At 36.7% G+C, this 15,257-nt stretch overlaps 1 protein-coding gene and 1 long non-coding RNA gene across 2 annotated transcripts; one reads left to right on the top strand and one right to left on the bottom strand.

The window, feature by feature from the left end:
* The first annotated feature begins 1,439 nt into the window (after positions 1-1,439).
* On the top strand, positions 1,440-8,981 carry LOC125681701 (prostaglandin E2 receptor EP4 subtype-like). Its single transcript, XM_048921891.2, has 4 exons — positions 1,440-1,669; positions 2,851-2,974; positions 5,484-5,662; positions 8,093-8,981. Exons 1-4 carry the CDS (start codon positions 1,448-1,450, stop codon positions 8,309-8,311), a joined length of 744 nt encoding a protein of 247 aa, XP_048777848.1. The 5' UTR covers positions 1,440-1,447; the 3' UTR covers positions 8,312-8,981.
* A 1,981-nt stretch (positions 8,982-10,962) lies between these two features.
* On the bottom strand, positions 10,963-13,868 carry LOC130052179 (uncharacterized). Its single transcript, XR_008800556.1, has 3 exons — positions 13,667-13,868; positions 11,268-11,334; positions 10,963-11,009 (listed from the first exon to the last, which is right to left on the bottom strand). It is a non-coding gene; the product is annotated as an uncharacterized LOC130052179 (long non-coding RNA).
* Positions 13,869-15,257: the final 1,389 nt, after the last annotated feature.

The raw sequence follows: 15,257 nt of genomic DNA, 5'->3' as shown, positions 1-15,257 counted from the left end.
CTCAATAATATCAATATCTAAGAGTTAGTTTGGTTGGTTTTTTTTTTTTTTTTTTTTTTGGTTGGTTAAATGGTCACTGCGTCCTGGGTATGTGATTTTCTAATCATTAGTCCGCAACTGCGCGTGTAGTGTGCATATTTGATAAACGTACAATAGCATTGTTGAAGGCTTCATTTTATAACAGATTTATACTGATAGGTAAGACAAAAATTTGCTAGATGTGAAGTAAGAAACAAATGTTTCCTTGAATTTTGAATTATTCTTACTGTCGACGCTGTGAGTACACAGTAATGTTAACGGTTGTACTTCATCGCTGTCTGTGTACACGAGAAGAACGGGAGGTGGACTTGTTTAATACCCTGTCTTCCGGATCATATTTGATCTCTTGATTTAATGTCTCACTACATTATCAACCTTTTGGAGCGTTCTTGATTATAGAATTTTCATGGTAACGTTTTACAACAATATTTTATCCATACCTAAGGAAATATCGAATCAAAGACAATTCGTTCATTACGTTCGAAGAAGCTAAGTCGAATTTGAATAAAAGCGGTGAAATAGACGAAAACATTAATGAATATTGATGCTTATGAGGTCAGGCAGGCTTTGATAAATCCTAAAGATATGCGCAACATGAACTTACTGACAAGTGTTGAACTTAAAATGCATCAAATGGATTAAGCTTAAAAGATTTTTCTCCCTGCTGTATGAAGGGTGATTGAAAATTACAGGTATATAGATTGCCGTTCACGTCACTAGTATGTATTAATATAAAAACCAAATTTCAAAAGCAAACGGGGAAGATGGGATTGCAGTTCACCATGAAGGCTTTTTTAATTAGGTTTAATGCAAGCCTTCTGATTAAATATATGTTGAACCTTCGAAAATACATAATTATATAAACAAGAGATCTCCGCCTTTTTCTAACAAAAACTTTATGTGTGGACAGCGACAAAGATATTGTGCTAGTGATTTTATCAACTCGATTTGTTTATTCCAAAAGATATATTTCTATTGTGGGCAAAGTTTTTAAACATTTCAACCATTGATATTGATAATTCACAACTGAATTGAGCTACTTTCGTGATAAATCTGTTTCATACCGATTATTAACCCATTCTTGGTACACTAATTTTGACTACGGATTACTCCATTTACCTGATCAAGAAAAAGGGCTCACGGCGGATGTGACCGGTTGACAAGGGATCCTTGCCCCTTCTAGGCACCTGATCACAAGTTTGGTATGTCCAGGGATCCGTGCTTGCCCAACCCTTTTTTTATTTTCTTGTATGATTTATGAGATTGATCAGTGTTCGCTGTCTTCACCTTGGTATGAAAAACATTTCTCTGGTGTGTACAGAGGTTCGTGTTTGTGATACTCTTATTATTGTATTCTATTTATAATCAGCTTTCTTTATCTTCACTTTTCACAGCTCTCTGTGTTAGTATGCAAAGTGCCAACTACTTCCTTGGATACTGCGATTCGGGAGGATATCACGGATGTATTTTCCGAGGATTTTCCCAGACGCTGTTTATGATGGCGTCCCGTCTGATGGTGATGCTGATGTCTTTTGACCGTTTCATTGCCCTGAGGTATCCGTTTAAGTATCAGCATTTGATGTCCAAAAACAGGGTCATTGGTGCTGTCGTGGGACTCGGACTTTATGCAGTACGTATGTTAGTTCGACTTGGATGCTACTATCCATAAATGGACAGTTTATGAGAACTATAAAATATTTTATGACCGGTTGCCGTAGCCTATTGTGTAAGGCACTCAGTTTGACAACGAGGGCATCGGGTTTAATACTCGTCCCCAGTGTCAGCCCCACGACGTTTTAAGTTATCGCATTCAGTTTAACGTATTCTTGCGATTGGAGAAGATTTTGGCTATGAAATACCTTATTTTTTTTCCTTTCGGGACATTTTCATTTTTACATCAATAATGCATAGGTTATTGATCGATTCAGATAGCTATATGCAAGATAAATGTCCCTTTTCAACCGTGTATTAAAATTCATACAGAAGCTGGAACGAGGTTTGTAGTTTGTGTCCGTTTTTTCATATTGATTTTCATTTGTCAACCCTTTTATTTCATTAACTAGTGTTCAAAAAGAAAACTTATATACATGTATAACGGCAAACTGACAACTCATCTGTATGACAAACGGGATGATTTCAGCTTCTCCATCGTCAACTTCCCATATGTGTGTAGCAATATTCCATTATCACCTACATATGGTGTTTATATATCTCAACTGATTCGATATGCAAGAGCTTGTTCTGCGTATAGTCAGTTTTTAAATCGAGGTAAGCTACTGACAAACAAGTTGATGGTACAGGGATTTCAACAGTCTCGACTGAAGTCAGCATTTCGCAAATTCTATGGTCGTTATAACGATCTAGTTCGTTAATACAACCTCACATTGGGTCAAATGCTGTCTGACGTGTTTCATACCAATTGTTAAGTCGTTCTTGACACACTGATTTTGACTGCAGATAACTCCGTTTACCTGATCAGGATATAGGGCTCACGGCGGGTGTGACCGGTCAACAGGGGATGCTTACTCCTCCTAGGTACCTGATCCCACCTCTGGTGTGTCCAGGGGTCCGTGTTTGCCCAACTATCTATTTTGTATTGCTTATAGGAGTTATGAGATTGATCACTGTTCGTTATCTTCACCTTGCATATTCAGGCTCTAAAATAATTGAGGCAGTCGGGCGAGGGCAAATTTTTCGTTCCTTTGAAATGTATTTCTGCCTGTGTCTGCTTTCGGTAAGGGTAAATTAGCTGCACACAAACATTATCTTCAGATTACACTTGGCCAATACTTACAACACATTTTTTTGTAGATTTTTGTGTCCAGTTTGCCACTTATGGACGTCAACAGCTATGGTTTTCAATCTTGGTGCGACTTTCATTGGAACGATAGAACAACTGGAGGGAGATTTTTTGTACTCTACTTTGTATTTGAAGGTTATTTAATTTCTAAATTAATTGTAAAGTTCTCTGAACATGTTTAGAATAAAAAGTAAAGAGTAGTAAAGAAATCCCAAAAACTGTAAGAATCTTGTATACGTTAATGAGAAATAACACATCTTATACAATTGGTATAGATAAGGTAGGTAGTGCAGTTATTCATCAAAGCCAATCAAAATTCACGTAACATGTGTGTCACGTGCAAAGATAGAATGGCGGTTATATTTACGTGTTAGGTGACATAACAATTACGAAGAATGAAATGCACCCACGAGTGGTCAATATAATTTTGCTGTAATACCAATTTCTATCGAATTAAGAATAGCAATTCGATTGTTTCAATAAGTGATGTCTACAAAGTATATTCATACTGATCAAGGCATCGTGTATTTCGTCAGCATATAGATATCTACAATGTGGACACGATATCAAGTTTTTATCCCAAACATTGTCTTGACCTTGTGTCAACATTTATGATATTGTTGAAATCACGATGTCGGATTTACATGATACACATTGTCTGGACCTCGTGTCAGTTTTGCAATATCTACCATGTCGACATGGTATATTATTATCAGGATACATGTATCATGTCAACATCACGATGTCATATGTTGAAATGACTTGTGTTTACATGGTACTAGTACACAAACCCGGTTGAAGGAGCACGTGTACCTTACCAGGCTGACCACCACGCAAATTGGCAACCCTAACCCGTGTATCTCGCCAGTACGACCCCTTACTCCTAACCTAAACTCACCCTCACAACCTGCAAGACTGACCCCTGCAGTCCACGTTGACTGACGTAGCCTTCGTGGACGAATCCTTTTAGCCTTCCTAGATGGATTCTTGTAGTTCGCCTTTACGGACCCCTGCAGTCCGCTTATAATGATTTTTGTAGCCCGTCTTTACGGACCCCTGTAGTCCGCTTATAATGATTCTTGTAGCCCGCCTTTACGGACCCCTGTAGTGCGCTTATAATGATTCTTGTAGCCCGCCTTTACGGACCCCTGTAGTGCGCTTATAATGATTCTTGTAGCCCGCCTTTACGGACCCCTGTAGTGCGCTTATAATGATTCTTGTAGCCCGCCTTTACGGACCCCTGTAGTCCGCTTATAATGATTCTTGTAGCCCGCCTTTACGGACCCCTGTAGTCCGCTTATAATGATTCTTGTAGCCCGCCTTTACGGACCCCTGCAGTCCGCTTATAATCATCCTTGTTTCTTGTCTGGTCTAACCTTTAGACTGACTCTTGTAGCCCACCTAAACTTAAGCGTTTGTCCCGTTTAAACTGATCATTGTATTCCACAATGTATCCCACATAGACTGAACACTGTATCTCACCTAGAAGAAAAACGCCTCACACCCCTTCTTTAGAATATTCCTGAATATTTGTAATCTGTGTAGAATAGAAACTCTTAACTTTTACACCCATTTTACACGAATAACGTGAAGTATTTTGTATCCCGCCGAAACTAGTAACTGTTCATTTGTTAGTGGATTGCAGTTAGAGTACATTGATTGATTGATTGAATATTATTTAACGTCCCTCTCGAGAATTTTTCACCCATACTGAGACGTAAACATTGCCCGTGAAGGGCTGCAAAGCTTAGGCATATGCTCGGCGCTTGAGGCCTTTGAGCGGGGGGGGGGGGGGGGGGGGGGGGGGTCTTTATCGTGACACGGGGCCTCGGTTTTTGCGGTCACATCTAAAGGATCGCCCCATTTAGTTGTCTCTTACGACAAGCAAGAGGTACTGAGGACGTGTGCATCTATCATGTTCAGATGTCCTGTGCTTCCTGAGGTACTGAGGACGCTATCTGTAATGTTCAGATGTCCTGTGACGTACTCTATCTATAATGTTCAGATGTCCTGTGCTTCTTTAACGCTCTCGGTACCCTTGTTAATATTTATCGATTGTTGGAAACCTTGTCTTAACAGATATCTACAAAATTTATTTGACAGCTTATAAGACTGACGTAGTAGATTTACTATCATTCGTTAGCAACACATCTTTGTAGTCGTTGATATATACGTGAAGTCGTGCTCAGCTAGTAAGCGATCCTTTGTTACTGATTTAGGATGAAATGTTACAAACAAGAATTTCGAAGCATTATTGTGCTTTTCAATTAGTTGGCACATCTGTAAGCTAAAAAAACCCACATACCATAAAGTGGGGGAAATATTGTTTTTAATGAATTTTGTAACAATATTCCTGATAGATATTTTAGTCGGGGTTATGTATTTTTGTAACAATATTCCTGATAGATATTTTAGTCGGAGTTATATATTTTTGTAACAATATTCCTTATAGATATTTTAGTCGGGGTTATATATTTTTGCAAGTTGCAGAGATATTTGTAGTAGGTTTTTTTTATCAACTCAAAAAGCATGGAAGAGATTGTATTGTATCGTGTATCACTCGTAGAAATTGATTACGTGATATCTTTTTAGTCATATACAATATTTGATCATGGAAGGTAAATCATAAGGTGACTTCTTTCAGGGTTTGCTTGTATCGTGGTAATCCTTTTTTGCAACATCTCAGCAATCTATGAACTTCTGAGCATGAAGAAAATCCACCCAGCTGAATCAGCGTCCAGACCAGATAAAGATCAGATCAAGTTCATCGTCATGATGGTGGCTATATCCGTTGTCTACATAGTTTTCTCGGTTCCTCTCTTGGTAAGAACAATAATGGTTACTTAAATAATCTTCTGGACGTACAGCGGTGTTTTCTGGGTGTCTATTTTGGTATATAATAGTAAGCATTAATGAAACTATCTACCTGAGTTCGAACCCCGCTCCTGCCATAACCACGTCAAACTTAACATGTAAACATAGGTCCTGATTTCTCCTTCGCCAAACGCTCGGTATTTAGAAGTGAGAATCACTGGTCCTCCGGATATGACCTTGAAAACGGCCAGGGGCGTAGCTAGGACTATTTCAATGTGTAAGCCCGATAGATGAAACTGAAGGTTTCACCGAGGCGCGTAGCGCCGAGGGGGTAGGTGCAGGAGGGGGTCGCCCTTTCCCGCTGAGGTCGGGGTCACCCCGGAGAAAATTTTGAAATATTAGGACTCATTTGCACTACCCTGAGCATCAAAATGATTGCAATATACATTAGACATTGTACAACTTTTGAAGAAAAAAAATGTAAACTGTTAAATTCGAGAGCGAGTCATTGTGATCACCAAAGTCTAGAAAAAATATACAGTCAACTCTCGATAAACGGCCACCTTTTGTTCATTTGAATTTATGGCGTTAAAATGAATTTGGCGATTTATTGAATTTCCAATTGAAATTTTTGAGGAGAAAGAGTTACTCTTCTTGTATATGTAAGAGTTGTCTTTCCTTTATGTACAAACGTAATTTTAAAAATATCTCATAATTATTTTTCATGATTAAAAGATTGCTATCAATAATAAGGCTTCATTTTAAAACAATTCACAAACATGACACAAATAACCAGTATGTTTCAAGTTATTTAAGTAAACCTTGTCCAGTGTTGGTATATGCATTTAACGCACAGCGAGGCTGTTTCCTGGTAAATGAGCCGCCATTAACTGGACGAAGATCAACGAGTATTTTAAAGAAAATGTTTTGCAGCCAACATATCTCTCATTGTCTTCTTGTTCATGGGGTTTTCCCATACAACAGTAGAATAACTGGAGATTTCCTGTTAAGTACATTTTGGATGGTTTCCGTGGTATGTAATAATTTGCTTATTTTCTTAGAAATTCAGCAGAAACCTCTTTCGTGGCGAAACCATAACTAAACTGAAATATTTTTCAATGAGGTAAAAACAACAAGATTACGGTTCATGTTAAGTAAATATTTTGTTTATTTAATACTGGGTACCTTCTGTCCAGGTGTACGCTAGAGATCGATAATTACCAATTTTCCGCATCACATGGCGTTTTATCGAGAAAATTAACACTTTGATATAGACTTTTGTAATAAAAAGACAAATGGCGATAGGGAATTTGGCGTTTTAACGAGAATTTTAAGTAATAGGAAAAACGTTCTTAGAAAAATGCGGCGTTATAACGAAAATGGCGATAAATTGAGTGACGATAATTCGACAATTAACTGTATAACTATTATGTAGAATACATTATGAAAACAAAAACTCTGACGGAATGATAATTTTATATCCGATTTTAAAAACTATATATAATATATCTGAACATCTTATATTTTGCAAACATTTATGGACGAAAATGTGTTTTGATAAATGTGGAAAAAAATTGTGTAGGCACGTGCCTACTCGAGCCTAACGAAGCTACGCTCCTGGCGGCAGACTTTGTCACGTTAAAGAACCCTCGTTCTACGGGTGTTGCGAAAACGCAGAACAGAACGGAATCTAAGAATTAGAATGGTTAATGTAGCTAAGATTACACCAAATATCGGGGAAATGTGCTTTGTTTTGATATAAATTAAAATTTTAGGAAATTGTTTACAAGCGGTAAAACAATTTTATCTAAAAATTCTGCACCATAAATTGATTAGGCTATAGTTAAACGTTTGTATAAGAGGTTTTACAAGAATCTTGAAAGACATTGACAGATGTGTTGGCGAGCATTGAAGTTAAGGGTAATGGGGAAGGAGCAATCACTACCTATGTTTACGTCTTAGGTTTGACGCGGCACGACACCAGTGGGGCTTGAACTTACGACCTCCCGGTTACGAAGCGAACGCCCTACCACTGAGCTACCGCGCCCGGTCTCCTTTAAAATCAGCAATTCGAAATGTCCATAATCGTTATAGTGATCTTATTTGTAAATACATGTTCACTCTTTCATTAGGTCCAATGATGTATGACGTGTTTCATGACAATAGTTAGACGTTCTTTACAAACTGAATTTGACTACAGGTACTCAGTTTCCCCGATTAAGATGTAGGAGTAACAGCGGGTGTGACCGGTCAACAGGAGATGCTAACTCCTCCTAGGAACTTGATCCCACCTTTGGTGTGACTAGGGGTCCATGTTTGCATAATTCAATTCTGTATTCTTTATCTTCACCTTTTCATACTTCTGTAACATAAGCTGTGACTTTTAATAGTGATTGACTGCGTTTCTATCTAATCGTGTAACATTTCTTTTCGTTATAGATACGTCTATTCTGTAACCAGTTGGGGATCAATCTTTCAAAACAGAAGGACTTTGTGGGAATCCGTTTAAACATTGTCAACAACATGATGAACGCCCATCTATTTTTGTTCATCCAACTTTTCTTTCACCCAAAGCTACATAAAATGTTGAGGAGATGTTGTGGCAAAGAAGTGGAAGATGTATCTGATCCACAAAACACGCGTTCCACAACCGCGTAGTGCGTTATATCATTTATGTTGTTATTTGTTCCTTTTATATTTTGTTGTTGTTGAAAAACGATTTCTTCCAGGACAAATATGTGTTGTACTGATAGGGTCATGTGCAAAAGTGCAACTTTTGCACATGGTTCTAACGGGACGCCATACAAATATCTATTGGTACTCTCTTTAATGTTATATTCTATCAATTGGTGCATGTTTATCAGAATATCCTTTTACTGCTATTCTGATTTTTAATGATCTCTTTACCCTGCTGGTTTCTTTAGTGAATGAAGTGGGTTGACTTTGTGCTATGCTATCGTATGTCATATTGACAAGAATGTAATGCCTTCAACTGCAAGACGCCGAAAGACTTCGTGCGATAATTGCCATTCCCGGCTTTGAAATTTAAATAATGCTATGTGAATGAAAAATTCAGTCATTTCCGTTTCAAAAATCCGTGAATAAAACCATATCTCAGATAGTTGCAATATTAAGTGTAAAGCGTATTCATCTTAATTTGATCGTGGTTCACACGACCTCCACATTTTCTAAAACCATTGTAATTTGACCTGTTGATCTGTCCAAGAAAAATGGTGTGAAATCCATGCTTGTGACAGTGAATTCAGGACCCTCTCTTTAGATTATAATTCGTTTCATATCTAATATTTTTCAATATGAATTCATTTTATATCAAGATTTGTTATTTTAGTAATTTTAATTTCTATGAGATTTAGAGCCAATATTTACTGTTAGAGAACTTAGTCTTTGTAGGTGTGAATCGTGTGTTCTAATACAAGAGACCCATGAATCACGAAACTCGCCTTGCTCTCAGAGAAAACGTGGTATACTTTGGAGTCCGTGATGTCTATAATAACACTACAATCTGTACTTTAATACCAGTCCAGCTTCAAATTGTATACCCCCTTCAGAGAAGAGGGGCATATCGCTTTGCACTTATCGGTCGGTCGGTAGACCGCATGTCCGCTCAATATCTTGAGAATCATTCACTTGATCGTAATAATATTAGATATGTGGGTTGGTTATGAATAGAAGATGATCCTTATTGATTTTCAGGTCAAAAGGTCGTCAAGGGCCGATCCACTCTGAACATAGGAAGATATTGTCCGCTCATTATCTAAGAAACCTTTCCTAGACAGACATTAAACCTAGTGCACTGAAGTAGATGATCCCTATTGATTTTGAGGTCACATGGTTAAGGGTCAAACTAGACATAGGAATATACTGACCGCTCAATGTCTAGAGAACTCTTTGCTTGGCACAGACATCAAACTTGGTACATGTTCAGGAGAAGATTTTGAGGTCAAGGGTCAAACAGGACATAGGAATATACTGTCAGCTCAATATCTTCAAACTCCTTTGCTTGACAGACATCAAAATTGGTACACTGGTACATCTTAGGAGTAGATGAACCATATTGATTTTGAGTTCATATGGTCAAAGGTCAAGGGTGAAACTGAACATACGAAGATACTGTCCACTCAATATCTTGATAACCCTTTGATTGACAGACACCAAACTTGGTACATCTTACGGAGTAGATGACCCCTATTGATTTTGAGGTAACATAATCAAGGGTCAACCTGGACATAGGAAAATACTGTCCATTTAATATCTTGAGAACCTTTTGTTTGACAGACATCAAACTTGGTACACTGTTGCATCATGAGTAGATGACCTTATATAATTTGGGTTCATAAGGTTAAGGGTTAAACTGGACATAGTAATATATTGTCTCCATTTTTTTAAAGAATCATTTGCTTGATTGACACCAAACTTGGTACACTGGTACAACATAAGGAGTAGATGGTCCCTATTGATTTTCGGTCATATGGTCAATCCACTCTGGACAAAGGAAGATAGTGTCTACTCAATATTTTGCATTGGTTTGTCACTACTATCAATTAAGTGATGCATGTGTTGTAACCATTTTCAACTTTGCACCAGGGGGGCATATATGTTTTACAAACATTTCTCGTTCCTAGTGAAACCCTATATGAATCCGTCGTAAATAAAGACATGTTCATAACCACTTATACTTACCAATACGACCTATCGTTGGGTCAGATGCTGTCTGACGTGTTTCATATCGATTGTTAGGCCGTTCTTGGTACACTGACTTTAACTACGGATTACTCTGTTTACCTGATCAAGATACACGTATAGGGCTCACAGCGTGTGTGACCAGTCTACAGGGGATGCTTACTCCGCCTAGGCACCTGATTTCACCTCTGGTGTGTCCAAGGATCCGTGTTTATCTCTATATATTATATTCTTCATAGGTGTTATGAGATCGATCACTGTTCGTTATCTTCACCTTTCATACCTGCATAGTTTTGCTAATTCTAAGATACCTAAAAAATTGTCATAAGTGTAAGACTCGTTTGTTCTCAACAAACAGGAAGTAAACGTAATTGTGTTGTAAAAATGTACCATGTGGTATTGTTAACCCCTAGAAAATACACCTCATGCCATTTCCCAAAAACACTACATTATATAGCTACTGAGAAAAATGTACCATGTGGTATTGTTAACCCCTAGAAAATGCACCTCATGCCAATTACCAAAAAACACTACATTATATAGCTACTGACAGAATGGTAAGGAACCCTTTGTAGGTGTGTAACCGAGCAGCAAGGAAAAAGTCTGGATTCAGATCTATGTTGTTTATTTTTGTAGAAATGTATAAGGCACTGACCTATAAGCAAAACAAATAACAATGGTATTAGACAAAAAGTACAAGTTCATAATTTAGATAAACTGTTGACAATAGGTTACCAATAATACAGCATACATTTATAATAGAAAAATATGTTCTGTAAGAAATTGACCTTTGAACTTGCAAACAAATTCTGAAAATATACTTAGACAAATTTAATTACAAAAATGCAATAAACTATAAACGTTGCAATTAAGAATAAGAGTCACATACAAAAATATTGTAGTAGGGTAATACCTAAGTAAATATGATGACACTGTATTACGTACCACAGGATGCACATGTAGAAGCTGGACAGCTAGATCTTCAAAGTAAAAATGTACACTGCTCTGATTTACTCAGTTTGAACGGAAACTTATAGTTAAAGGTGGATCATGACTATTGGGTAATACTTAATGACGAATGAAATTTAGCGTTACAAAAATATCAACTCAATCCAATGCGCATAAGAAAAACAACTCAATCCGATACGCAGTAGAAGTCCTACTCAATCCGAAATTTACTAAACTTTTCAAAACTATAATCAAACGAAATTGAATAAATACATAAGAAATAAATAAGAATAGATTAGTACTACCACAGGTGCAAGGCGTAATGTGTTCCTGATAAAAAGAAAGTAGATCAATTGAAGGTTTGCAAATAAGTCGCACAGAATTGCTGACAAAGAGCAAGACACATGATGTTCCATATTATGAAATACAACCCTTTCATTGTTGTTTTTAATGAGGGGTATATGTTATTTCTCTTCACAATTATGGATGATTAAGACGTCACTTGAAGTACGTAAAGTGCCACAAATTTTTAACCATGCATGGCGCTGAAGGTCATAGCAGTGATGCTTTTTGAGAATTATTTTTATCAATAATTTATTTTTACCATGATTGTGAAATTTGCTACTGAATGATGTGCGGCAATCAAGAGGTAAAACCACTGACCGAGCAGGCCCAGCAACGGTGTCATTTACTCAGTGTTTTTATCACCTTCTGCAGACCAATAAACTTTCAGTGATCCATCATCTGTATAACTCTTTTTTTCCCAATATTTCATCAGACAATCTGCTGTTCATAGAAGTAGCCATGTATTGTGATTTCTTCATAAACTGTTATCATGTATATTGTTACCTGTTGTTCTTATTAAGTCTGAAATGAACAGTTTCCGTCATATCATTTCATTCTCTATCATGTTCGTGTAAATCTATATTACTGTTGCAAATTGTTTTTTGTTAAGACTGAAATAAACTGTTGTGTTTGTATCATTTGATTCTCATTTATCAGTTTCTTGTATTGCTGCTGCAAGGTGAAATAAAGTTCACTATGACAATTCATACCTGAAAGCCCAAATCAGAGGAATGCATTAATTTCAATTACCACATTCCTTTTGGAACTTGTAACTCTAAAAGAATATTTGGGGTATCTATTTTCAACATTCTCCTTATTGTTTTTGTCAGTTCTTCGTTTGCTATTTTGATACTAAAGACGTAAAGAGAAATACTCGCGTACACAATAAATCGAATACTTCTGCATCGATTGTAAAAAGTCCAAGCGAAATAAAAAATGAAATGTTCCTTACGAAGAGTAGAAATATTTTCATAATCCCAGTCAACATTTATACAATATCACATCAGTCATTCGGAAGTTCCCCAGTCAACATTTATACAATGTCACATCAATCATTCGGAAGTTCCCCAGTCAACATTTATACAATGTCACATCAATCATTCGGAAGTACCCCAGTCAACATTTATACAATGTCACATCAATCATTCGGAAGTTATGTGTTGTTTTTCTTTTTTAAAACTATATTCTGGGTAGCTTTGATTTAGTAATAGAAAACAAATCGATTCAAGAACAAAAATGACCGGGTTGATTTAAAACATGCTATCTATTATAGAGACAGCTGTACAAAGCATATTGGAAATATGACATATTTAATGTAGAATTTAAAAAAACAAAACAGAAGTATATCTTTATTGGTTTTATAACATCTATATTGTACAAGGTCTAAAAAATGTTAAATAAAAGGTGTGAGAGGAGTTGGTTACACAAAGTAGGTACTTTTTTAAAGTTGACAAAGTTCAACGACATCAATTTTTTAAAAGTATGTCCGATCACTTCCGAAAAGACACATGCATATCTCCAATGCTTCCATAACAGCTGTACAAGGTCTGAAGGATGTCAAATAAATGCTGTAAGAGGAGTTGATTACAAAAATAGGTAGCGTGTATTCAAGAGATGCTAAAAAATCAAATTTCAACTGCATTTAATTGTTTTGAAATGTGAGAGGAGTAGATTACACAAAGTAGGTACCCTATTACAGGGACGCCCGCCCGCTCACCAACCCTCACTCCAGCCCGTCGTTCACCAGTTTATAAGCCGTTTCCACGCGGTGCAACCCGACCAAAACTATCTTCTCCTTTGTTGTTATATAACACTGATTTAACGGTAGCAAACCGAATTTTACTGATGAGGCATCAAGTAAAGCTTTAACGGTCGCACGTGATAAATGAAAAGATTGGGATTTACATGTAGTAACATTGTATCATCTGCCAAGCGCACTATGCATTCCTCGACCGAATGACAGAGTAATTAAGCTTCCGTCGAAAAGATCAGCAATTATATACATTCAGTTATACTTACACGTTCCCTTCCAACGGGCGAACGTCTCCATATGAGTGAAAACATCTCGAGAGGGACGTTGAAAAATATGCAATCAATACAGCGGACGAAATTCTTCAGAGTCCACGTGTCAGTGTTATCTTGGTAAATGGGACGAATGAATTTGAGTTACCGTACTAATACTAGAATCCAAAACTTCGTAAAACAAAAAAACTTACAAACAAAATCCCATTGCAGTACATGTATCTACATGTAGTACATGTTCCACCAAACCCCCATATATATTCCTCAGAAAAATATTAACTACTGTGACGGAGAAACTTCAGATGTATTATGTCATATGCGAGAAGCCTAAATCAAATGAGAATTGTTTTTAAAAATCCGATAAACTTTTCAGAAATAAACATCATCAGTGCGGCTTTTCAACACCTAATGCCACCATTCCTCACGATGAATTAAATACTGCGTTTTTGCATTAGAAACAGCTGCTTATTTGATAAAACTAAAACTCAAAAATGTATTTGGTGTATCTTGAAATCAGTCATCCAAAATTACTATGCCTGAAAAATAAACTCATTTTACGTACAAGTGCTCTGAAATTCATATTGAAACGTATTGTGCCACAACATATGCCAGAAGTAGTGTAAATCGAATGTGGATTCTTAAAAATTCTGAAGAACATTTAGTAAATTTGAAATCGCAAAATTTTTCTCAAATCAACAACATCAAAAGGTATGACTTTTCAAAACTTTACACGACAATTCCTTACGATAAATTAAAGACTATACATTTTTTTTATCTATTAAGATTAATGCTTTCTATTCATATGTCGAATCGATATATCCCTGTTAACTAGAAATAAGACACCACAGATTCCTCCACATTTGCTTTGTACTTAGATATTTTATTGAAAATATACATTAACGGCAAATTAACAACTTAATTTTATGACAAACGGAATGTTTTCACCTTCTCCATCGCCAATTTCCCATATATGTATCCATGAAGCAATATTACATTATCACCTACATATGGTGGTTTTTATCTCTCAACTGATTCAATATACTAGAGCTTGTTCTGCTTATGATTAGTTTTTAAATCAAGGCAGGCTACTGGCAAACAAGTTTATGTTATAGGAGTTTCAACAGTCTCGATTAAAGTCAGCATTTCGCGAATTCTATGGTCGTTAGAACGATCTAGTTTGCCAATACAACCTATCATTTGGTCAAATTTTGTCTGACGTGTCTCATACTGATTGTTAGGCCGTTCTTGGCACACTGATTTTGACTACGGATTCCTCCATTTAATTTATCAAGGTATAGAACTTACAACGGATGTGACTGGTCGATAGGGGATGTTTACTCCTCCTAGGATTCTGATCCCACCTCTGGTATGTCCAGGAGCCCTTGTTTGCCCAACTCTATTATGTATTCCTTATAGGAGTTATTAAAATGACAGTTCGTTATCTTCACGTTTCATTAAATAGATTCTGAAATTAATCGTTGACAATATGCAGTTGTTGATGGAATTCCCATGGGCACAATATGTGCTCCATTATTAGCGGACATTTTTTGTATTCTTATGAGGCAAAAGACAACAGCAAGATAATATT

This window comes from Ostrea edulis, chromosome 2 (assembly GCF_947568905.1).
Source record: "Ostrea edulis chromosome 2, xbOstEdul1.1, whole genome shotgun sequence".
NCBI lineage: Eukaryota > Metazoa > Mollusca > Bivalvia > Ostreida > Ostreidae > Ostrea > Ostrea edulis.
Note: the sequence above shows the minus strand (reverse complement) of the source record. Positions and strands in the feature narration are given on the sequence as shown.